General features: G+C 36.6%; 1 protein-coding gene across 20 annotated transcripts in view; it reads left to right on the top strand.

The window, feature by feature from the left end:
- LYST (lysosomal trafficking regulator) overlaps nucleotides 1–26877 on the top strand; it is a 176254-nt gene that overhangs the window by 51247 nt on the left and 98130 nt on the right. For all 20 annotated transcript variants that reach the window (XM_059882423.1, XM_059882412.1, XM_059882419.1 and 17 more), the window contains 11 exon segments: nucleotides 513–1536; nucleotides 3070–3231; nucleotides 5013–5169; nucleotides 7414–7640; nucleotides 8412–8478; nucleotides 13762–13871; nucleotides 15607–16024; nucleotides 17161–17305; nucleotides 18706–18879; nucleotides 23733–23893; nucleotides 24733–24923. In XM_059882423.1, the coding sequence (XP_059738406.1) occupies nucleotides 513–1536; nucleotides 3070–3231; nucleotides 5013–5169; nucleotides 7414–7640; nucleotides 8412–8478; nucleotides 13762–13871; nucleotides 15607–16024; nucleotides 17161–17305; nucleotides 18706–18879; nucleotides 23733–23893; nucleotides 24733–24923 (2836 nt within the window).

Raw genomic sequence — 26877 nt, 5'->3', positions numbered from 1 at the left:
CCAGTGATCCAGACTCATGAGTTTTACCTGAGACAGAGCTGAAAAACTTCAGATCTGTAGTTTAGTTTCTTTCCCTTGATGACATACAGATTTAAAATAAACAAAAGTCCTGAGTGAACCACCAAGTAGCCAAATGAATGGGCATGCAAAGGCCTCCCTGCTTTCAGAGTGTCCATCACAAATATGGAGGTGATTGGGGCATGGAGAATTTATATAGAGAAATTTGCCATTTGCGGAAAAATATTCTTCCCTGAATTGCTTTGTTTCACTTGAGGGACATGTAATCTGTTGTTTTCAAATGCTACTGGAATTATATATGCAGTGTTTGAAGAAGGATGTAAAAGTTGTTAGAAAGCAACTTGAAATCCTGGTTATATCTAATTAAGGACTTCAGCCCGATAATTGATAAAGTTGTAATAGATAGTGTTTAGTATATGCAGCAATGACATGTTTAAATAGTGTATGAACGATGTGCCTATATGTAAATCTTTTGTACTTTTTTTCTCTCACAGGGTAATAAGAGATTTGTTTTTAAGTTGTAATGGAGTAAACCAAATAATTGAATTAAATTACTTAGATGGTATCCGAAATCACTCACTAAAAGCATTTGAAACTCTGATAATCAGCCTAGGGGAACAACAGAAAGATTCTTCAATTCCAGGTATTGACGGGATAGACCTTGAACAGAAGGAGTTGTCATCCTTAAATGTTGGTACTTTGTATAACCAGCAAGCTTATTCAGATTCTCAGAGTCTTAGTAAATTTTATGCCCGGCTCAAAGATGCTTATCCAAAGAAACGGAAGTCTGTGGTGCAGGATATTCATATCAGCACAATTAACCTCTTCCTCTGTGTGGCGTTCTTGTGTGTAAGTAAAGAGGCAGAATCTGACAGAGAATCAGCCAATGATTCAGAAGATACTTCCGGCTATGACAGTACAGCAAGCGAGCCTTTGCAACACATGCTGCCATGTTTCTCTCTCGAAAGCCTCGTCCTGCCCTCTCCCAGACACATGCACCAAGCAGCTGACGTTTGGTCCATGTGTCGTTGGATCTACATGTTAAGTCCCATTTTCCGGAAACAGTTTTATAGGCTCGGTGGTTTCCAAGTATGCCATAAATTAATATTTATGGTAATACAGGATCTATTCAGAAATCCTGAAGAGGAGCAAGGGAGAAAGGAAGGAGATAGAACCATGAATGAAAATCAAGATTTAAACAGAATTTCTCAACCTGAGATCACTGTGAAGGAGGATTTATTATCTTTGACTGTAAAAATTGACCCCACACCAACAGAACTGAGTAGTCTGAAAAAGAGTGCTGACAGTTTAGGTAAATTAGAGTCAGAGCATCTTTCTTCCATAAATGTGGAACAAATTCCAGCTGTGGAAGCTGTTCCTGAGGAAACAAAAGTCTTTATGAGTCGAGAAAGTGAAACCTTACTTCAGGGCATACGACTTTTGGAAGCCCTTCTTGCCATTTGTCTTCATGGCACCAGAGCTAGTCAGCAAAAGTTGGAGTTGGAGTTACCCAATCAGGTAAGAACTTATCTTTCATCTAACCATTGTGTAATGTAAAATTTTTTAAAGTTCTAATGTAATGCTATTGTCATTTTGTTTTTCCAAAGATTCTGAGTTTTGAGGTGCTCCTGTATGCTTAGCACAGTACCAGGTACTGTGGTGGACACAGAGGAGTACATGACCCTGTTCTTGCCCTCAAGAAACTTAGGGTTTAGTTTGGAATACAGAACCCATGTGACAAAATTCACCAACCCTGAAAGGCATTAAATACACATTAAATGTCAGATGTCAGATCAATAATAATGGGCAAGTAATTAGCAGCAGCAGCAAGTAAGTGTTAGTCGCTCAGTCATGCCCGACTCTTTGCGACCCCATGGACTGCAGCCCACCAGGCTCCTCTGTCCATGAGATTTTCCAGGCAAGGATACTGGAGTGGGTTGCCATTTCCTTCTCCAGCTATTGTATTTTAAAGTCCACATTCAACAGTCTTGGTGTGGTTCTGTTTGGTGCCCGGCCCATATCCCTTGCCAAGCTGATCCACCTGTGCACCATCTGCTGCAGATGTTGGCTGCTAAGGACTCACATCTGCACCCATCTCCCAAGGTGTGGGGTGCTGAGAGCCAGTGACTGATGGGTATGGCTCTGGGAGTGGGGACAGTCTCTGTGGTGCAGTTCAGGCTCCAGAGCTTCCCATGGAATTGGGCTGGGGTGACACATGTATTCTGAAACCACATCTTTGGCTGGATTCTTCCCCCAGCATATTCTGCCTTCCTCATGCCTTTACAAATTTCCCCTGAGAGCATATCTCAGCCAAAAAGGAATGCTTAGTTTCAGGCCCTGCTTCTAAGGAAATTTCAAATACGGCAGATCCCTTGTTTTCTTCCTGCGTGCTAAGTCACTTCAGTCACTTCCAACTCTTTGTGACCCCATGGACTGGAGCCCACCAGGCTCCTCTGTCCATGGGATTTTCCAGGCAAGAATACTGGAGTGGGTTGCCATTTCCTGCTCCATCATATCTTGTCTGTGTGTATCTGTGTCTCCCACTGGACAGAGTTAAGGGAGAAGTCAATTTCCTATTCATCCTTACGGCTTCATCCCCTAATAGAAGAACAAGCAGTGAGAGTTCCCTTCCAGGACAGATAGGAAGGAGTAAAGAAGGGAGGAAGAGAAAAGAATTAGAACACAAGTGCTTCTTAGAGTCTTAAGGAACCACTAAGAAAAGGAGTTAGTAAATCTAGAAATGGTTAATGGAAACCTTGAGTTTCAACTAATCATTTTTCCCCTGATACAATTAATTTATGATACATTCAAATTCAAAAGCAAATAAGATGAGTAAAGCACTGGATAAATTAAAATATTATTCTTAATTGTAACAGGAGGATATTTGTATAAGCACTGGATATATATACAGTCATTTTAATTTCGTATCAACTGCAAGTAAATGGACTAGCTTTTACTTAATATAAATATTAATTTATCCTTTGTTTTCTCACTGTTTATTTTTTTTCTTAAAGCATGTTGATATTCTTAGTTCCTTTGCTTTTACCTTAGAACTTGTCTGTGGAAACTATATTGCTTGAAATGAGGGATCATCTTTCCAAATCAAAGGTGACGGAAACAGAATTAGCAAAGCCTTTATTTGATGCCCTGCTTCGAGTTGCACTGGGGAATCATTCAGCAGATTTTGAGCACGATGATGCTATGACTGAGAAGGTATGAATAACATACAGTTGTCTTGTTACTGTTTGGGTGTGACTGGCAGAGGCAGAAGTGTGTGGGTTCAGAGTGCGACACTGTGATGTGGTTAGAACATGTGGGCCAGGATTTGGTCAGGTGAGTTCAATGGGTTCTGTCTCCATCCTCTGGGATGGATTGTATTTACATCTCATAAAACATAGGAGAGCGGTGAGACACGCTTTTCTTCATCTAATCTGGAAATTTACTGACAGTTGCTTCCAGTAAGATGGAAAGTATTATTTAATGTCTCATATATAACTGATAGTTTATTAAGTAATAATGCAGGGATAGTGATGACTCAACTATCCTCTTTGCCTTATTTGATTCTATAGTGATATGGCTAATATTTATAGAACTCTCTTCTCACTTTAATTTTAAATCATTCAACATAAAAATGACTGGTCCTTGCATAGAAAGAACTCATAGTTTTTTAGTTGTTCGTGTTAACTTCATTTTCTAAAAGAACTATTTTAATTTTTTCCGTGAAACGGATATATACATACATAGTTAATTTACCTCTCCTTTCATGTTTCTTTTACCTTTGTTTATCTTTGTGTAACTTCTTTTTTAATTCCTTGGTCTAGACATATTGGCATTTTATAATCTTCTGCCATAATAGTTTACATTACTGTTTGTCATATAAGGTAAAAACTTACTAAAATAACTACTAATGTCATAATCATATTACTGAATCAATTGGTTAACTGGAAAATGTTAAAATACCTACCTAAAATGTCAGAATACCTATGTAGGGTAAAATATCTACCTACCTATTAAAAAAAAAAGATTATTCTTCTTTTTAAAATGTTGCAATGATAAAAGTACTCTGAGCTTCTTTAAGTGTGTTTTTTTAAAGTGAAGGTATTATTAGCATTTTTATAAGAAAAGGAAAATTTCATGCCACATGATACTGCACAGGGAGTTAATGCTGGAGCTCTGATTTCAGAGATGCTTGTATGTAGACAATTGCATTCTGAAATCTTAAAATCAGTTTCTTTGAAAATTTTTCATGTCTTTAGTTACCTAATTTATGAAATACTTTATAAAAACCTTTGGAAAAATCTTTTCTTGAGCAAATATGTAAATATAATATGTATTTATTTGCATTAAGTTGTAAGGAGAGGGAGAGGGTGGGAAGATTTGGGAGAATGACATCAAAACATGTAAAATATCATGTAAGAAACGAGTTGCCAGTCCAGGTTCGATGCACGATACTGGATGCTTGGGGCTAGTGCACTGCGACGACCCAGAGGGATGGTATGGGGAGGGAGGAGGGAGGAGGGTTCAGGATGGGGAACACACGTATACCTGTGGCGGATTCATTTTGATATTTGGCAAAACTAATACAATTATGTAAAGTTTAAAAATAAAATAAAAAAAAATAATAATATTTTTAAGACTGTAAAAAAAAAAAAAAGTTGTAAGAAGTATAATTCCACCTCATTGTGGTTTTTAGTCATCTCCTCTTATATAACTAGAGTGGAATTTCTTAGACCTACTTTTCAGTAAAACTGAAATGACCTATAGTTTGTTAGGACACCTATTTTTTGAGGTGTTAATCAAGTTGGCTAAGAAATTCTGGAGAATTATGCTGTGTGAATTTCATAGTGTATAATGGTTAATATCAGTTCCTTAGATTTTTTTCTTAAAATACTGAAGCTGTCTTCAAAATGACTTTTGAGTAATAAATATCTTATTTAAGAAAAATGAACAAACATTGCAACTTTTGCCTTAATTTAATTATACTGATCTTATAGAGTCATCAGTCTGAAGAAGAACTGTCATCCCAGCCTGGTGATTTTTCAGAAGAAGCTGAGGATTCTCAGTGTTGCAGTTTTAAACTTCTGGTTGAAGAAGAAGGTTATGAAGCAGATAGTGAAAGCAATCCTGAGGATAGTGAAACCTGGGATGATGGTAAAATATCACTGAAGTACTTGTGACTTCATTTGAAAGTCAGATTATTAACTAGCAAATGGTTCTTAATAATATCACTTTAGAACTTTTATTGCCTTATATTTGTAAAGTGTATTGCATCATTATTTGATCTTGACAACAAATTCTGGCATTCTTGTAAGCAGTTTGAAAGTGAAAGTGAAGGTCGCTCAGTTGTGACCGACTCTTAGTGACCCCATGGACTGTAGTCCATGGAGTTCTCCAGGCCAGAATACTGGAGTGGGTAGCCTTTGCTTTCTCCAGAGGAATCTTCTCAACCCAGGGATCGAACCCAGGTCTCCTGCATTGTAGGTGGATTCTTTACCAGCTGAGCTACAAGGGAAGCCCAAGAATACTGGAGTGAGTAGCCTATCCCTTCTCCAGTGGATATTCCCAATCCAGGAATCAAACTGGGGTCTCCTGCATTGCAGGTGGATTCTTTACCAACTGAGCTAAGGAAAGCCCCTGTAAGCAGTTTAAATCAATGAAATATATTTTTGTTATCACAAACATTGATGGAGTGTCTAAGAATACACGGTGGAAGAAGACTCTGCTTTTATATGTATTCTAGTGGAAAAGACAAGAAATATCAGAAATAAGCAGTATGAAGAAATAAAACAGGGTGATGTGATAGTGACTGGGTAGTCAAAGAAAGCCTCACTGAAGATGTGTTTACATTGAGGCCTTGATAGAAAAGATCTATCCAGCGGACACTGACAGGAAGAGTTTTGAAAGCAGTTTGTTACAAAGATTTAAGTAATACAAGGAATACAGACATCTCTTTGTGGCATCCAAGAATGCTGCAGCATAGGTTTCTTAGTTCACCACAGCCCAGCTTGTCCTTAAGATGGAAATAACATTGCATGTGATCCTTTGTTTCCAGGCCGAAATCTTGAATGGAGTAGAATGGAAGATATGGATTGAATAGAGCCAGGAGATTTCTGGGAGGGCTTTATCTTTTTATTTGCTTGTCTTATGACTGTGCCAATACTGTTAGTCTTCACTAAGTTTGCAGTAGTTATTTTCTTCAATGGCTGTTGTCTCTTTCAAATTGAGTGAATGGGAATAATCACTGATGTCCTACTTAAAGGGCTTTGATGGACCCATAGCAGGTGGTTTTTTTTTTTGTTTTTTTATTTTACCATTAAGAGAGTAAAAAGAACAAAGGAACAGCCACAGATTGAAAGCCTCATACATATATATTCTTGTGACTTACTTGATTTGTTAAACAAACTTTTTTCCAGCTTTATTGAGAAATAATTGACATACATCACCGTATAAATTTAAGGTGGTTTGATTTACATATATTGTGAGAGGATTACCACAGTAGTTTTAGTTAACATTTACTATCTCATATAGATACAATACAAAGAAAAGAAATAAACATTTTTTCCTTGTGATAAGAACTCTTAGTATTTATTCTCTTAACACCTTTCCCGTATATCGTACAGCAGTAGTAACTATAGTCACCATGTGGTATGTTACATCCCTAGTCCACCTTCTTCCACTTCCCACTCCCCCTTCCCCCCTAAGCAGGTGCTTTTGAAAAATATTGCTATAATAGTGTCAGTTTTATCATAATACAGGCATGATTTAATAATGATAGATACCCTCCTTTGTGTAAGTTTGCTCACTAGATCTTAAAGAATTTTGGTCCAGGTAGAAATTTATAAATTTCTTACCTATATGAACTTTTAAAAAGAGTACAGCAGTTTCTTTAAAGAGCATAACAGTTAAATTTTCCAGAATGTAATATTCGGTGAGGCAGTATCTATATCCCACTGAGAAAAAGGTCAAAGTATAAAATTCATCCAACCAATAGCCAAACCTACTGTTTTCACAGAGATATAAGCAAATGAACTACCCTATGATTTATGTATTTTGGCACCAGAAAGTTTGGGATAGTACTTTTTTCCAGTTGTCTCATAGGAGTGTATTAAATATGCATCACATGTCTATAAAAATTACTGTTGATAGTACTTGTGCTTCTAGTGAAGACCAAAATTACTTTTAAGGCTACTTGTTTATCATCAAAATATCCATATGACTTGATGATTCAGGATAATTACTGTAGTCAAAAATCAAGTAGTGGGAAAAGACCTTGTGAGCATCTTCTTATAAATAGCACTTTTGCCACTAGATCTCCTAAGTGGTGAATGAGATGTGAAACTTTTTTCAGTGCTTAGGAAGGGAATAAAAAATAACCTTTTCTTTTTCTCCTTTTAGGGGTAGACTTAAAGCCTGAAGCAGAAAGTTTCATTGCATCAAGCAGTCCAAATGACTTACTTGAAAACCTTTCTCAAGGGGAGATAATTTATCCTGAGATTTGTACGTTGGAATTAAATTTGCTTTCTACTGGTAAAGCTAAACTTGATGTGCTTGCCCATGTATTTGAGAGTTTTTTGAAAATCATCAGACAGAAAGAAAAGAATATTTTTCTACTCATGCAACAGGTAAAAGATATATTTAATTAAATGTGATCAGTATTTATCACACACATGCCCTAATTACTCATCTCTTTATTTATATATAATCCAACTTGTCTAAAATTCAGATGATTACTTACCTTTTATAATACTTTATGGTATATTTTTAGTACAAGTGATAGGCTAAAAATCTTCTGCTTCCATAGTTTTCCAAAGTAGGATAAAAATCAGTGTTGTCATTGGCTAACTATAAGAATCCTAGTGTATTTCTGAGAACAAGTAATATTTTTTAAATTGCATTTAATTTTGATATATGGTCATTATTTTGAAAAATCAGAAAAAACAGTATGAAAAACAAAATGAAAATTATGTGTAACCCTACACATAGCATTCTCTCCACTTATTTTAAAATATCTAGATATGTATACAGTATCAGTTCAATTCAGTTGTTCAGTCATGTCCGACTCTTTGCGACCCCATAAATTGCAGCACGCCAGCCCTCCCTGTCCATCACCAACTCCCAGAGTTCACTCAAACTCACGTCCATCGAGTCCATCTTTGACCCTGATGCTGGGAGGGACTGGGGGCAGGAGGAGAAGGGGACGACAGAGGATGAGATGGCTGGATGGCATCACCGACTCGATGGACGTGAGTTTGAGTGAACTCCGGGAGTATACACGGTATATACTATATACCGTATATACAGTATACTATCAAGTAATTTATTATGATATTACTTCTTCATGCTTTCATGAGGTAAGAAATTTAATTTTTAATTTTTTGTTTTTTAATCTTCAGGGAACTGTGAAAAATCTTTTAGGAGGATTCTTGAGTATTTTAACACAGACTGATTCTGATTTTCAAGGTGCGTTGAAACTTTGGTTTTAAACAATAGCTTTGAAATAATTTTGTTATGTGAAATGAAGAGTTGACAGTAATAGCTTCCATTGGCATAGTGCCGTGTGGTTTCAGAAGTAGCTTTATATGCATCATCTCTCCTGTTTCTCAAACCAATACAGTAGACATAATATAAGTATCTTGAATTTCTAGAGAGGAAAATCTAGATTCCAAGTGATCAAATGAGTTGTTCAGGGTCATGCATTTAGAAGTGGCATTGCGAGACTGTTCAGTTCAGTTCAGTCGCTCAGTCATATCCAACTCTTTGTGACCCCATGGATTGCAGCACGCCAGGTTCCCTGTCCATCACCGACTCCCGGAGCTTGCTCAAACTCATGTCCATCGAGTCGGTGATGCTATCCAACCGTCTTGTCCTCTATTGTCCCCTTCTCCTCCTGCCTTCAGTCTTTCCCAGCATCAGGGTCTTTTTCCAATGAGTCAGCTCTGCACATCAGATGGCCAAAGTATTGGAGCTTCAGCTTCAGTCCTTCCAATGACTATTAAGGATTGATTTCCTTTAGGATTGACTGGTTTGATCCCCTTGCAGTCCAAGGGACTCTCAAGAGTCTTCTCCAACACCACAGTTCAAAAGCATCAATTCTTCGGCACTTAGCTTTCTTCATGGTCAAACTCTCACATCCATACATGACTACTGGAATAACCATAGCTTTGACTAGACAGACCTTTGTTGGCAAAGTACTGTCTCTGCTTTTTAATATGCTCTCTAGGTTTGTCATAGCTTTTCTTCCAAGGAGCAAGTATCCTTTAATTTCATGGCCACAGTCACCATCTGCAGTGATTTTGAAGCCCAAGAAAATAAAGTCTCTCACTGTTTCTATTCTTCCCCATCTATTTCCCATGAAGTGATAGGACTGGATGCCATGATGTTCGTTTTTTGAATGTTGAGTTTTAAGCCAACTTTTTCACTCTCCTCTTTCACTTTCATCAAGAGGTTCTTTACTTCCTCTTTGCTTTCTGCCATAAGGGTGATGTCATCTGCATGTCTGAGGTTATTGCTGTTTCTTTGGGCAAACTTGATTCCAGCTTGTGGTTCATCCAGCCCGGCATTTCACATGATATACTCTGCATTTAAGTTAAATAAGCAGGGTGACAAAATACAGCTTTGACATATTCCTTTTCCAATTTTGAACCAGTCCATTGTTTGATGTCTGGTTCTAGCTATTGTTTCTTACGAGACTGTAACCCAGTCTAAAGGATTGCTGCTCTGTCAGGTATTACTTGAGTGCCTACTCTCTTCTTTGTACTTTCACAGACATTTTAGAAATTCATAATGAATATATAATATGGTCATATTATATATACTAGATAGAACCCTAGATTTTAGCCCTAGAAACCTAAAGTTTAATTGGAGGATTAAGGCTGACATGCATAAACTGTCAATTTGGGCTTGTCACATATTTTCTCATGGTTAAATTCAAGTTATGCATTTTGGGCAGGCATACCTCAGTGCATTATATCCAGGGGTTCATGATATCTGTATCTTAGCAGTGATGATGTTGCCTTTGATCACTTGGTTAAGACAATATCTTGCAAGGTGCTTCCATTGTTAAGTTACTATTTTCTCTTTATAATTAGTGTCTTGTGGGGAGATAGCTTGAGACTATGTAAATATCCTTTTTCTGTCTTACTTTAACCTACTCATTTTAGTATCCATTGATAATTTTTGACTGAAATAATTAATATGGTGGTATTTGTCAAATAGGAATTTTCTATTTCCATGATTCCTTCATTTCTTAATTGGAATTACACTGTGAGGAAAGCCTTCCCTTCTTCTCCATTTACTTAATTATGGCTATATGTTTATATATTGTGCTGGCACTTAATGGACCTTTTTAATCTGAAGACTTATTTGTATCTTAGCTCTGAGAAATTCTATTCCATTATCTTTTAATAACAGCTTTATTGAGGTATAATTCATGTACTTGAGATATAATCAACATACTATATATTTCACCCATTTGAAGTATACAGTTTACTGTCTTTTAGTATATTCAGAATTGTCCATTTTAAAATTTTTCTGTCACTCCAAAAGAAAGTTTTACAGAGAGTTTGAGCCTAGTATAGAAAGTACCTAGGTTAACATTAGTATATTTGCTATAGTTAATGTACCTATATTGTTAGATTATTAACTAGAGTTCATAGTTTATTCAAATTGCCTTCATATGTACTTAATGTTCTTCTTCTGTTTAAAGATCTTATCCAGGATTCACATTGCATTTTGTTGTCATACCTCTTTAGGTTCCCTCTTGGCTATGACAGTTTCTTAGACTTTCCCTGTTTAATGACCTTGAGAGTTTTAAGGAGGACTGATCATGATGTCTTCCTACTGGAATTTGTCTGATTTTTTTTCATTGTGTATCTCACTGTAGTTTTTATTTGCATTTCCATAATGATAAGTGATGTTGATCATCTTTTCATGTGCTTGTTAGCCATTTGTATATCTTCTTCAGAGAAATGTCTATTCAAATCATTTATGCTTTTTAAAAATCAGGGTGTTTCTTTTGTTGTTGTTGAGTGTTAGTTATTCTCTGCATGCTCTAGTTACTCTCTGTATACTCTGCATAGCAACTCTTCTGCTGCTGCTTTTCCCCTTGGTTAGGCAACTCGGCCAGTCTGCAGACTTTACAGTTATAGTTGGTAGCCCTAATGCATACATCCTGCCTTTTGTTGGCAGAATCCATTCAGTTTCTTTAGAGAACAGTTAACAAGTTTGGGGCCTAATGGTAAATGATGAATTATCTGTGCTGAATACTCAGAATAAGGGAGAGAGGTACATGTTCACAAACAAACCTTTTATTAATCCCTGTGCTTGCAGCCCTGTTGTTACTTTCTCCCCAGATTTTGCACAGATTGGCTCTCCATTCCTCTGAGTCCCTTTGTAATTCAGAGAGTCCTAGGCTGCAGCTTTCTCTTTTACCTCTCTATCCTTCCATCTGCAGGAAATATTTTTAAATCTCTCACTTGATGTGCTTCTAGTGCCCACTGCCTCCCCTGCTTTTTTCCTATTATGGGTTTCTTCCTTTTTGTTATTCTGTACTTTTAGTCCAGTGACTTTGTGGTGATAGAGGGGTGTGTGTGTCTGTGTCTCTAGTCCCCCATTTTGAACTGGAACCAATTAGTTTTGAACTGAAAAAAAAAAATCCACACACATACACTTTACTTTGGTCATATTATTTTCTTACTCTAAAACCTGTAACTGATTCATGTTCAGTTCAGTTCAGTTCAGTCGCTCAGTCATGTCTGACTCTTTGCAACCCCATGAACCTCAGTACACCAGGCCTCCCTGTCCATCACCAACTCCTGGAATTTACCCAAACTCATCCCCATTGAGTCGGTGATGCAACCCCTTCTCCTCTCGCCTTCAGTCTTTCCCAGCATCAGGGTCTTTTCCAGTGAGTCAGCTCTTCTCATTAGGTGGCCAAAGATTTGGAGTTTCAGCTTCAACATCAGTCCTTCCAATGAACACCCAGGACTGATCTTTAGGATGGACTGGTTGGATCTCCTTGCAGTCCAAGGGACTCTCAAGAGTCTTCTCCAACACCACAGTTCAAAAGCATCAATTCTTCGGCTCTCAGCTTTCTTTATAGTCCAACTGTCACATCCATACATGACCACTGGAAAAACCATAGCCTTGACTAGATGGATCTTTGTTGGAAAATAATGTCTCTGCTTTTTAATATGTGATTCATGTTACTTACAGGATAAAGTCCATGCTATTTCTTAGTCTCCTTGCAATTTTCTTTCTGTGTCAGTTCATGGCTTCTATAAAACATGTTGCTGAAACAGGACTTCTGTTCTTAGGTTTTGTATCAGAATTATTTTGTCATATCCAAAAGGGAGATAATATTTATTTTGTAGGACTTTTTGTTTAGGATCAGCTGAGATAATGCATGTAAATATACTTTGATCACTTTAATATATATGCAATATATATGCTACAAATATTATTTATTATTTTACTCTCAAATGTTCTATGAATTTGTGTATTATACATGTAATATATATATAGCATATGTAATATATACAAATATTATTCATTATTTTACTCTCAAAAGTACTATGAATTTGTACATTACCAGTTATATTTCATACTAAGCCTCATGATAGAATAAAGTGTTCAAACTAATCTTTTTTTTAATTTAATTTTATTTTATTTTTAAACTTTACATAATTGTACTAGTTTTGCCAAATATCAAAATGAATCCATCACAGGTATAAATGTGCTCCCCATCCTGAACCCTCCTCCCTCCTCCCTCCCCATACCATCCCTCTGGGTCGTCCCAGTGCACTAGCCCCAAGCATCCAGTATTGTGCATTGAACCTGGACTGGCATCTCGTTTCATACATGATATTTTACATGTTTCAATGCCATTCTCCCAAATCTTCTCACCTTCTCCCTCTCCCACAGAGTCCATAAGACTGTTCCATACATCAGTGTCTCTTTTGCTGTCTCGTACACAGGGTTACTGTTATCATCTTTCTAAATTCTATATATATGTGTTAGTATACTGTAATGGTGTTTTTCCTTCTGGCTTACTTCACTCTGTATAATAGGCTCCAGTTTCATCCACCTCATTAGAACTGATTCAAATGAATTCTTTTTAATGGCTGAGTAATACTCCATTGTGTATATGTACCACAGCTTTCTTATCCATTCATCTGCTGATGGACATCTAGGTTGCTTCCATGTCCTGGCTATTATAAACAGTGCTGCGATGAACATTGGGGTACACGTGTCTCTTTCCCTTCTGGTTTCCTCCGTGTGTATGCCCAGCAAACTAATCTTTAGTGATATTTAAATGTTTTCATAATTTTTAATATTTCTACTTTTGTTTATAGCATCTAATTTTCTCTTTAGAAAGTTATAGTTATAAATTAAACATTTTCAACATGAGAAGGTAGCAGACTCTTTTACAGTACCTAACAGCGTCAGCTTATTTAAGAAATACTGTATTAATTTATGCTTCTTTAAATAACCTTATTTTACTTTGAGCTAACCACTCTTTCAGAAAAGTGGTTTTACTGTTTTTTTGTCAGCTGGTTAGTTGGTTTTCATTTAGTGATATTGCTATTTCTTCAGCAAATATTTGGATTATTAGATTAATTATAATCCATTTAAGATGTGACAATAGTATTGATATTTAATCTCTTTCAGTGAAATTGTTTTTTCAGTTCCTTTAATTATTGTATATTGGCTTTAATTTTTCCCCTCTCTCTTTCTTTAATTTAGCATGCCAGAGAGTACTGGTGGATCTTTTGGTATCTTTGATGAGTTCAAGAACATGTTCAGAAGAGCTAACCCTTCTTTTGAGAATATTTCTGGAGAAATCTCCTTGTACAGTAAATATGCTATAATTTGACATTTTTTCACTGATGCCTAATAGAATTTTTTTTTTTTTAGAAATCACTAAGCTCCCTCTTTTGATGTGGTAACTGTTATACAGTCAACTCCATGTTATTGTGTGAAATTCTCAATTTTTTTTAAATTTAATTTAATTTTTTTTGCTGTTAATATCGGGTCTTTCCCTGCAGAGTTTTTTAAAAAAATTTATTTATTTTAATCGGAGGCTAATTACTTTACAATATTGTAGTGGTTTTGCCATACAAAATTCTCAATTTTTTATTATACAATTTTAACTATTTCACTTCTGTTTTGGCAAGCTAGATACATCATTGGGGTCATAATCCCTTTACCTGATTCCACCCCAAGTCTATGTGCTTAAGAAATGCTGAATAATTTTAATTACTAAAGATAATTATGAGTAATGATAACCATTTTGAAGGTTATCATGTTTTTTAGAAAATTATTATTCACTCTTCATTTATCTTCTATCACTTGTCTGTTGGTGCAACTTAGTGATTTTTAGACTCTTCTTTGCCGAGAAGCCCATTTTTATAATGAAATCTTGACTCAAAGCTTAAGCATTAAAACAGAAAGCCTTGGAGCTACTTTCTTTGAAGTAGGATTGGAGAATGTTCCTTGAGCCCTGCCTGTTTCACCACCCTACTTGAGCCTTATAGATTCTGAAGGAGCTCTGTGGAACATGAGGTCAAAAACCACTAGTGCAGACAATTGAGGACTGACTATATATTTATGGGATGTTTCTGTTCTATTTTTTCTGAGTTCATTTATCATAGTAATCGACATTAGATGTTATTTTATGAATGGGTAGGACATTGTACTGGCTTAATCTTTTCTATTTTTTTTTACTAGTCTCCTTAGTCGTTGCTTTTCCCTTTAATTAAATACTTGTTTCCTCTCATCTCTTTTGTACATTCTGTGTTTCAGTTTAACCAGAAACTTGTAATTATAAATAAATCTAAAAAAGATGAAAATTTTTTATTTGATTAGGGAAAAGGCATGTAAAATAAGGTGGAAAGTAACTGAGCACTCAATTTTACGAAGTCAGTCATGCCATAAATACCATTCAGAAACCTAAAGAATTTTCAAGGTCTCTGGTTCTATCCCTCATTTAAAAATAATTGAGAGAAGTAACTGTAGTGCACTTGGAAATAAACACCTTTCTTTGGTAGACAGTAGACATGATTCCCGATACAATCATTGTACTTAATTTCTAATACTTAAAACCAGCTCAGAACTTTTTAGGTTTGAACCTTTTTAAAATCTTCTAAATCTAAAACAAATTAACCACAAGAGATTATATGTTTTAAGACTGAAATCTCTTTCATATTTTGAAAAGTGAAAGTGAAGTTGCTCAGTTGTGTCTGACTTTTTGCGACCCAGTGGACTATAGCCTACCATGCTACACCGTCCATGGGATTTTCCAGGCAAGAGTGCTGGAGTGGGTTGCCATTTCCTTCCCCAGAGGATCTTCCCAACCCAGGTATCGAACCTGGGTCTTCTGCATTGTAGGTAGACACTTTACCGTCTGAGCCAATATCGTAACACACAAAAATGAAAATTTTAATGATATAGTAGGTAGGAAGTTATTTAAATATAAATGCTGATATACATATGTGTATGTTTGTATTTTTGTTTATAACCTGATTTTCAAGATTATTACGTACCTTGTAACATGGCTGTAAAGTTTTGTTTGGTTTTCTCTTCCTTTAGGAAATTCTTCTTCTGGGTATTCTGAAAATTGTTGAAAGTGACATTACTATGAGTCCTTCACAGTATCTAACCTTCCCTTTACTGCATACTCCAAATTTAAGCAATGGTGTTTCATCACAAAAGTGCCCCGGGATCCTCAACAGTAAGGCCATGGGGCTGTTGAGAAGAGCGAGAGTGTCACAGAGTAAGAAAGAGGGCGACAGTGAGAGTTTTCCCCAGCAGCTGCTTTCCTCTTGGCACATAGCCCCGGTCCATTTGCCTTTGCTCGGACAGCCACACCTGTCAGAAGGTTTCAGCATTTCCCTGTGGTTTAATGTGGAGTGTATCCATGAACCTGAGAGTACCACAGAAAAAGGAAAGAAGACAAGGAAAAGAAACAAGTCACTGGTTTTATTGGACAGTAGTTTTGATGGAACAGGTATGACAACAGCATTATCTGTGTACTAAGACTTTTCAGAAGGCAGTTTTAGTTGAGCACTAGGAACACAGTGATACTCTGACTTACTGTCCACACGTTCTTCATGGAATGCCTGAGTGATGGTAGGTTCTGACGTACCAAAGCCTGAGTGGTCGGACAGCCTTAAACACTATTTTCTTCTGTACTTTTGCTTAGGGTGGGGTGGGAGGGGGAGTATGAGGAGGGAGGCAGGTGGACCACCACATACACAACTGCTCTGGGATCACCAGCCCCATTTTATGCCTCTGTCGTGGTCCCATTACTGGGTTAGGGTGGCTCCTGATACTTGAAAAGGAAGGCGTAGAACCCTGTAGCCGCTTTACCATCCTTCTCTTAGCTGTTCCCTGTCTCCTGTCATTCCACCTCCATTTCATCTCCTTTCTCTCTTGTAGTTCAAGCTCTCCTTCTTACGCTGTATCTTACCTCAGTGCCTCTCTCCTAGTTCCTGTCACAAAATGTGTAACCCCATCAGCCAACCTCCAGAGTGAGAATAAATTTCATTCCAGTTCTTTCTACAGCCTATTGAATCACTCTTTTGTGACTATGAAACTGCTAGGTAGAAAGGACTTGTTCATTAAAAAGCAGTTTATGGTGGTAGGAAAATGGGCTAATTCTTATGGTCTGTGGAATGAATGAAATGACTGAGCCAGAGGTTTGGCTTCCACTGACCTATAGATAGAGAAGAAAACCTTAATGACACTGTCAAGACTGAAGGGTGGGAAGTGTCACCTGGTATCTACAGTTGGAGCTCTGAGTCTACTTTTCCACAGACATATTTCCAAGTTATTAGCATAGCATACTTAGGTATTTTTATGGGTTAGCCTAGGAAGTTGAACTTTTAAGAAATCTTAGCAGATAATTTAATGTGTTGGGTAGTTAATACAGTTTTCTTTTATAAATTGTACATCTAAAGAGCAGAGCAAAATGACCTAATACAGAAAACTCTCCATGTACATTAGATAGCACCTCATCGGTAATATCACATGTACATTGTTTAGACCTGTCAATTCTTAGGTGGCAAAATTCAATTTACATTACTTTTCCACTCAGTTTTTGTCAGATGCTTGACTAATCATCCTAACATCTTTTTTTCATAGAGAACAACAGACTGGAAGGTGCAGCATATGTGAATCCTGGTGAAAGGCTCATAGAAGAAGGTTGTGTTCATATGATCTCATTGGGATCCAAAGCACTGATCATCCAAGTGTGGGCTGATCCCCACACCGGCACTTTTATCTTTCGGTAATAATTATCCTCAACTCTGCCCCCCATGAATAGCTTAGGTATTTAAATAATTTATGTAAAAGACATTAATGTGAAATCTGCTATAAAGATAATTGTGACAAAATAGAAAACTCTTATTTAAAAAAAAGAAGGTAGATTCAAACAATATAATCTTTGTAATAATATATAAAATCTGTAATTAAACTCTAAGTTCACTATGTTAATTCTCAGTGTATCTTAGACCAAATACTTACTTAAGTCTTATATATGGATGTATTCTATCTGATTGCAGTGATCTTATGATGTTGTTAACAGGCAGCTGTTTTTCATGGAGATTATATATTTAATAGCCATTATCTCATAGACTTAGGTTCTCATTGCTGTCTTGTCCTTTTTTCTTGGCTCCTTTGTTAACTAGTATAGATACAAGTCTTTTATTTGTATTGAGTGAATATGAATGGTATGATACTATTTTTATAAATATGTAAAAGTTGGATCATAAAGAAGGTGGCTGAGTGCTGAAGAATTGATGCTTTTGAACTGTGGTGTTGGAGAAGACTCTCGAGAGTCCCTTTAACTGCAGGGAGATCAAACGAGTTAGTCCTAAAGGAAATCAGTCCTGAATATTCATCGGAAGGACTGATGCTGAAACTGATGCTCCAGTACTTCAGCCACGTGCTGCAAAGAGCCAACTCGTTGGAAAATACCCTGATGCTGGGGAAGATTGAAGGCAGAAGGAGAAGGGGATAACAGAGGACAAGATGGTTGGATGGCATCACCGACTCAATGGACATGAGTTTGAGCAAACTCTGGGAGATGGTAAAGGACAGGGAAGCCTGGCAAGCTGCAGTCCATGGGGTCGCAAACAGTCAGGCACCGCTAAGCAACTGAACTACAATAATGTTTATTAAAATTTAAGTAAAATATTTTACTTAGGGATCTGCATTCTGTAAATGTTATAAAGGTTACTAGGTAGTTTATGTAAATTATATCTTAATTCTCTTAGTAATCCCTCAGAGTAGGTTAGACCAATGATACATACTAGCATTTAGATATTTATGTATATGTATTAATTTCTGTATGAAGCAAACATTGCACTAAAAGGGCAATGGGTATATAGATAGTAATCATAAATTTTTTTTTTGCAAATTGAATCCTGAAGATTATTGCCCAAATTGTTAATACTAGCAAATGAGCCAAATCTGTTTTTAAGTTCATGAATTGAGGTTATAGTATAATAAAATAATCAAGCAGATTATGATATAAAACAAAGACCTCCTGACTTTTCAAGTTAGTTTAATACTAGAACTGGTTTTTAAATTTTACTTAAATATCTAGAGTTATACTTAACTATACATGTTAAAAACTGATACCAGAAATTTCATGTTTCAGCCTATACCTTTACTCTTTTTGTTCAGTGTCTGCATGGATTCAAACGATGATACAAAAGTTGTGTTACTAGCACAGGTTGAATCACAGGAGAATATTTTCCTCCCAAGCAAATGGCAACATTTAGTACTCACCTACTTACAGCAGCCCCAAGGGAAAAAGAATATCCATGGGAAAATCTCCATATGGATCTCTGGACAGAGGTATGAAACACTTTTAGTAAATACTTAATAATCTCAGTTATAATTTTAATTATTATGTTACAGCTTCTGATACAAATTACAAAAAGACTGTAGATGAAATTTACTGTATTTTAATAGGAATCTGTCAAGTGAGATATTTTTCTTTTTTATCACTTACATACAAAATTAATTTGCCTTAGAAGAAACTGTTGAAGATTAATATTTGGATCTGGGGGACCATGCACAAATCTGAACATTTAGACATTTATGAATTTAGTCCAGCAAGGCCATATAAGATAAATCCATAAGGCATTATTTAAGTGGCTAATAAAGCTAATACCAAAATTAAATCTAGAGTTTCAAAAGAAATTAGAATGACTAGAAAAAAATATAAACCAGTATATTAAGATAGAAACCTAGAAATGTACCACATGAAATATACCAGGTTTGGTTATAGTACTATTTGACTTTTACAAACCAGGAGAACTGTGAGTCAAATTAATAAGAAATATCTTGTGAAATATCTTAATGTAAAGTTTAACTCAGAGAGAGTTGTAAGGTATCTTGGATTTGTAAGAGTTGCAAAGTATTTTATTGAATGAAATAGCATGAAAGGGAATACAGAATTGAAAACTAGTATAACACAGGAAAGGACCGAGCTGGTTGGAAGGAATATCTAAGTTGAATGATGAAAAAGAAAAATGAACGGGCATGGTGATGCTGCGTGACAGCAGCTTTGAATCCAGGATGAGGCTGCTAGACCTTTTGCAAGGTGCTTTATATGCATTATCGTCCAATTCTCTCTAAAGTCTCTCAGAGTAGATTAGATCATAGAGATAACATATACCCTCAGCACAAATTAATTGATTTTTTTGTTCATTTGTTCATCAAATATTTATTGAGGAATTGCTATGTGCTGAGCACATGCAATATTAGGCCTGGGAGCTTGGTAAACAAGACAGACATGTCCCCTGCCTTTTGGGGGTTCATAGTTCAGTGAAGAAGCAGACAGCAAGGTACACAATTAAACGTGTGTGTATAAATCATGATAGGTACTGTGAAGACAACAAATGGGTCCCGAGACAGAAAATACCTGGTTTCCTGCTTAAGAGAAGGGCATCAGGGAAGACCTATCTAGAAAGAGATTATTTAAGCTGAGACCTGAAGGAAGGAGATGGAGTTTTGTGTGAACAAGAGGGAGGAAGAGCGAGCCAGGCAGAGGAAAGGGCCTATGAGAAAGAAGGGAAGCCTGTGTGCCTGTCAGCTCTGCTCTGAAGGCTGCGGGAGTCAACTGCTTACAGCCTTGCAGCCTCAGGAAGGCTGGGAGAAGAGGCTTGTGAACAGCTTTGGGGTAGCCAGTCCGCAGTGTCTGCCAAAGGAAACAGTTTATTCATTTTAAAAAGTACATGAAAATATGTCATTGAATCTCAATTTCTATAATCCAAAGAAAATATTTTCTGAGAAGTTCTGTCTTCACAACTGCCTAAGCCTGAAGGCAGCTGTGGCACATCAGTATATGTTTCCAGAACCTTGAATTGGTTGGGATTGGGGATGGGACTGTGAGAGTCTGATGGACACTCTTCTCATTTCTGGAACTCTCAGCACCTACTAGGCAGTGTAGTAAGCACTTTGCACAGATGACTTCATTTAGTCCTTCTAGCTGCACAACAAAGTAAGAGATGCCTCTGTCCTTCCATGTGAGGCAGCGGAAACCCAAAATGCTGCTTGCAGTGAGGAGGGTGGCTGAAACTCAACCTGGACTCTGAGCCTGGATAGAGCCCTGCTTTAAAACCCTCTGCTCTCTTTAACGGGCTTCCCAGGTGACTCGGTGGTAAAGAATCTGCTTGCCAATGCAGGGGATGCAGGAGGAAGATCCCCTGGAGGAGGAAATGGCAACCCACACCAGTATTCCTGCTTGGAGAATCCCATGGACAGAGGAGCCCGGCAGGCTACAGTCCATGGGGGTCACAAAAAGTTGGACACGACTGACCATCCACATACATGCTTTACTAACCCTACAGTCTTTTGGTGAGTCAGGCAGGCTGACAGATATAGGAATCATAAACTAATCATTACACATATTCAGAATGAGTGTCTAGATGTTCTCTGTGGCCAGTTCTGAAATTATGAACATAGCACTCAATTTTTACTCACCCACTTATTTGAACATTACTTTGAATTTACCATTTGGTATAAGTTAATGATTTTATCTAGTAAAAGAGCATTGAGCAAGTGATCAAGGAATATAAGGAATATATTATTCCTTTGATTTAAATTTGGCACTCTATCACTCTCAGAACTAATAAAGTTATTTCTACAAGTAATACATTTCAAGATGTAACGACACTGAAAAAAAATTGTTAATATTTTCTGCTAATTTTTATTTGATGAACAGAACACAAATCTGGTAGGAATATATGGCACATAGTAGATAGTGTGAATTATTTTAGTGTTTGTTGAACTCATCTTGTATTGATTTTACAGGTTTTCTTTACCCTTAAGAACTGAATTAAGTCATAGTGCCACTAGGTGGCAGTACTGTTTCAGTTACAGCCATTTAGTTGGTTCAAGAGAGAGATGCCTGCACAGGAATAGGTGTCTCACTATAATGTTGTATGTCAATTGAACTTCAATAAAAAGGTTAGATCACATCTTTCCTTTGTTAATAATATTCCTATTTAAATAGCTAAATGTATATATTAAGTATGGAATAGAAAGCCTTAAGGGAAAATTTTTAAATAAATATATACCAAGATAGAATTTCTCATTATTAGCTTATTCTAAGTGCTTTGTCTTCGGAGAAGGCAATGGCACCCCACTCCAGTACTCTTGCCTGGAAAATCCCATGGGCAGAGGAGCCTGGTGGGCTGCAGTCCATCGGGTCGCTGAGGGTTGGACATGACAGCGATTTCACTTTCTCTTTTCACTTTCATGCATTGGAGAAGGAAATGGCAACCCACTCCAGTGTTCTTGCCTGGAGAATCCCAGGGACGGGGGAGCCTGGTGGGCTGCCGTCTATGGGGTCGCACAGAGTCGGACACGACTGAAGCGACTTAGCAGCAGCAGCAGCAGCAAGTGCTTCGTCTTATTCACAAACTTTGTCTTTACAAGCTACCTTCATTGTCTTAAGAGAGTTTAAAACACTCTAGAATGAGGCAAGAGCTCGGCACTCTGCAATTTAAACAAGAAGATGAAGTTCTCCCATCGTGTGTGTCTCTAGGAGAAAGCATTAGTTTACCTTTTCCTACTTTGCCTTTTGTGAGGGTTCCTATAACTTTTATCCATGAAGAAAAGCAAGAGATTAATCAAAAGCTCTGCAATATTTAGTGCTGAAAACACAGAAAATGCAAAAAAAGCATTGGCATTTCAGTGCCTTGTCAGAACAAAACCTGAAGAAGTGATACTCTTCCTGATTAGTTTTTGAAGAGGGCATGAGGTTTTAGGAATTGTGTACTGAGATGGGAGACTTTCTGGTAAAATCAGGGAGAGGTGGTAGATTTGTATTTTAAACCAGGAAGGTGAATATGTAGAAGTCAAGTGGCAAAGGAAACTTGCAACAAATGTCCAGTCATACTTCCCTTGGCCTGGTGCGGATCACCAGGCGTCTCTGCCCCTTCCTCTTCTTTGGGGGGTTGTGGACCACCAGCACCTTGGACCAAGAGACAAGAGGATCAGTCCTTCTCTCTCGCCCATTACCAATTATCCAATACTGAACCAAGAAACTTGTTCAAGAATTTCGCGTTATTAAACATTCACACTTCAAAAATCCCTGAAGTACCTCATTGTGGTTTTGATTTGCATTTCTCTGATAATGAGTGATGTTGAGCATCTTTTCATGTGTTTCTTAGCCATCTGTATGTCTTCTTTGGAGAAATGTCTATTTAGTTCTTTGGCCCATTTTTTGATTGGGTCGTTTGTTTTTCTGGAATTGAGCTGCAGGAGTTGCTTGTATATTTTTGAGATTAGTTGTTTGTCAGTTGCTTCATTTGCTTCATTTCACGCCAGTCAGAATGGCTGCGATCAAAAAGTTTACAAGCAATAAATGCTGGAGAGGGTGTGGAGAAAAGGGAACCCTATTACGCTGTTGGTAGGAATGCAAACTAGTACAGCCACTATGGAGAACAGTGTGGAGATTCCTTAAAAAACTGGAAATAGAACTGCCTTATGATCCAGCAATCCCACTGCTGGGCATACACACTGAGGAAACCAGAATTAAAAGAGACATGTGTACCCCAATGTTCATCGCAGCACTGTTTATAATAGCCAGGACATGGAAGCAACCTAGATGGCCATCAGCAGACGAATGGATAAAAAAGCTGTGGTACATATACACAATGGAGTATTACTCAGCCATTAAAAAAAATACATTTGAATCAGTTCTAATGAGGTGGATGAAACTGGAGCCTATTATACAGAGTGAAGTAAGCCAGAAAGAAAACCACCAATACAGTATACTAATGCATATATATGGAATTTAGAAAGATGGTAACGACAACCCTGCATGTGAGACACCAACAGAGACACAGATGTATAGAACAGTCTTTTGGACTCTGGGAGAGGGAGGGGGGAATGATTTGGGAGAATGGCATTAAAACATGTATAATATCATATAAGAAATGAATCGCCAGTCCAGGTTCAATGCAGGATACAAGAAACTTGGGGCTGGTGCACTGGGATGACCCAGAGGGATGGTATGGGGAGGGAAGTGGGAGGGGGGTTCAGGATTGGGAACACGTGTACACCCATGGCGGATGCATGTTGATGTATGGCAACACCAATACAATATTGTAAAAAAAATAATAATAATAATAAAATAAAAATAAATAAAAATAAAAATCCCTGAAGTAATTGATTTAACTTTGTTTTTAATGTAGGAAGCCTGATGTTACTCTGGATTTTATGCTTCCAAGAAAAACAAGTTTGTCATCTGACAGCAATAAAACATTTTGCATGATCGGCCATTGTTTATCATCCCAAGAAGAATCTTTGCAATTGGCTGGAAAATGGGACCTGGGAAATTTACTCCTCTTCAATGGTATGTTTTTCCCCTTTAAAGCATTTTCAAGTTTTTCCTTCAGTTAACAAGTATTAAACTAAGTTAATTGTCCTGGATAAAGTATTTATCCCCGTTCCTTTACTTGTACTTAATAAGTACTGTATTTCCAAGATTCCAAGATGTACTGTTTTAACATATTTATAATCTAAGTGGTTCTTATAATTGATACATATATTTAATGCAAAGGCACATATCCTCCCCCACCCCACTGCCAAAGAGAAGCTTATATTAAATCACTTTATAATCCTAGAAAATGCATTATAGCAGGTAAAGTTAGACTGGCTGTCTCTCTTACTTATAATTTTAGTATATTATATAAAAATACCAAATTTTAGGTGAAGAAGAAATACATGATTTTAAAAAATGTATTACTCAACCTGCCACATAATAGCATTTAGACAGTGTTTATTGAATAAATAGATGGATGGATGAAGGAGTAATGATACCAATCCATATGTTGTTTTTAAAAGGAATTCACTGAGATAAAATTTCCATTTGCAAAAAAAAAAAAGGACAAAACCAAAAAATCCCCTATTTTTAGCTTAAAGAGCAAATATAAATATTACTTTATTTTACCAAGAGTTTTACAGATAACTTTATATATATACATATATATATATTAATTCATCTTACATCCAGAGTTGCTATAGATTACTTGCTCATTACACCAATTTGAAAATTGAGGCTTTATTAATTTTGAAAGATATAGTGAACAACTAAAGAATCTAGCAAAAACCCTCTGATTTCTTGTTTTTATGAAAAATTCTGGAGTATTTTAAATAAGGAACTTTTTTTTTTTTTTTTTTTTTGCTATTCAGGGGCTAAGATTGGCTCGCAAGAGGCATTTTATCTGTATGCTTGTGGACCCAACCATACGTCCATAATGCCATGTAAATATGGCAAGCCTGTGAATGACTACTCCAAGTACATTAATACAGAAATTTTGCAATGTGAACAAATCAGAGAACTTTTTATGACCAGCAAAGATGTGGACATTGGTCTTTTAATTGTAAGTTTTCATTTTATAGGTTTTAACTTTTTAGAAACTGTTATGTATGTTTATTGAATGTGAATTAGCTGTGATTTGATTTTTAGAGTTTTTCTGTTTCTCAACATTTTCTTTACCTACAAATGTTTTTCTTTTTAATTAAAATACTTTGACTTCCTCAAAATTTGTTTTCAGGTTTCAAATTTTCATCTGCTTTTCCTTGGAACCATATTTCTATACTAAGTATTAGTTTAGGTTATACCTGTGGTTAATCATTCGAGAAAAACATTTATGATATAACAGATAATACATGGTAGCCTTGAAAATTGCTTATTATATTTCCTTTCCATACTTATAAATAAGTGCTAATTTTTATTTATATTAATTTTAATTATACATATTCAGATTTTAGAATATTTATTCTTTAATACAACAGCAGCTAGGAATTTTGCTTTCAAATTATTGCTGATTCTGCTTATATGAGACTCTTGATTGCATTTTATATATTATTCTAATATATTGTTATACTAATACACAGTTTAGGAGTATTGTGATAGATACTTTTCATTATAGCAACTAGGAAACTGATCCTTCATAGTCTAAAACATGTAAGTCTTGAGTGGTATTAAGTATCTGTGGTAAAATAGATATAGAATTTAACTAAAGATCTGGTATTAGACCCACAATCTTTTTCTCCGTAAGGAATATTCAGAAATGGAGGTTAAGGGCATTTTGGCTGTCCACTGTTATTGAATGGGGGCCAGAGATTGTAAATATTCTATAACGCACGGGTAGTATCCAACCAGAATCACCCAGAGGACTTGCCAAAACATAGATTGCTTCAGTAGATCTGAAGTGTGGCCCAAGAATTTGCATTTTTGACAACTTCCCAGGTGATGCTGCTGCTGCTGGTTGGGGCCCACATACTGAGTATCTCTGCTTTAGGAAGACCAAGGAGCTCGTACAATGGATGTTTGTTCAGATTAATTTTAGCTCTCTAGTTTTTGGTTAATCCCTTTTTCACAAAAAAATACGTATTCTTAACCTTTTATTTTGCCTGAAAAGAATGGAGGTTATAATTCATAAAATTCAACAGAAATTATCACAAGTAAAAATTATACAGGTTTTGTGAAAAATCTTTTTTGAAAGCATATTTTTTTAAGCCTGACTTTTTTAGCTTGCTATTTTGGGGTTATGAGACATCAGTAAGAGGTCAGACAGACATGGTGCCCTCCTAGCAAGGTGTTGGTATCAGATGGGACTTGTTTCAGATAATCGGCATTTTACCAGATTTTTAATGAAAACTACTGTAGATTTATGATTTTGTTTTACCCAGCATAATCATGTACAGTAGACTGTGTCATCAGTTTGGTTGGTCTGCAAAGGTGCTAGATGATGTCTGATGAAACTATACTTGCATCACGGTGGGCTGAAAATGATGGAAGCCCAGAGCCCCCAGCTGCTACACCATTTTCCACAAGCGTGATCTTCTGTAGCGGCCTCCATTGAGAGCACCTCAGAGTGCATTTTGTTTTTAAAGTTTACCATAATTTTTAAAGTAATTGATAGAATATTTGACAGAGAGCTAGAACCTAATCAAAACTACCCTTTGGTTGGGAGAAATACTCACTTTGTTAGGTATGCTGATAGTTTGGAGTTTTATTCTAGTGGAAAGAATGCTCTAGTTTATAGAGTCATATTTAAAATGAGTAGGCAGCCCATGAGCAAATTCAATACCAAAATACATTTGAATACATTGACCCAGAGTCCCATCTCATAGGGTTGTAACGATTGGTTACTATTTATAAATGCATAGAACAGTTCATAGAACATAAGTACGGTAGGGATTTGTTACTGGTGATAGGTGTAATTTCATGTTTATTCTCAAAAGATCAAAGCTGGAATTTTTCTCAGCCTTCATATGGTTTACATGTATTGACCACTCCTAAATGAAATGGGTCTTTTTCTTTGTGGA

This window comes from Bos taurus, chromosome 28, assembly GCF_002263795.3.
Source record: "Bos taurus isolate L1 Dominette 01449 registration number 42190680 breed Hereford chromosome 28, ARS-UCD2.0, whole genome shotgun sequence".
NCBI classification, from domain to species: Eukaryota; Metazoa; Chordata; class Mammalia; order Artiodactyla; family Bovidae; genus Bos; species Bos taurus.
This window is presented reverse-complemented; position numbering and strand designations above follow the sequence as displayed.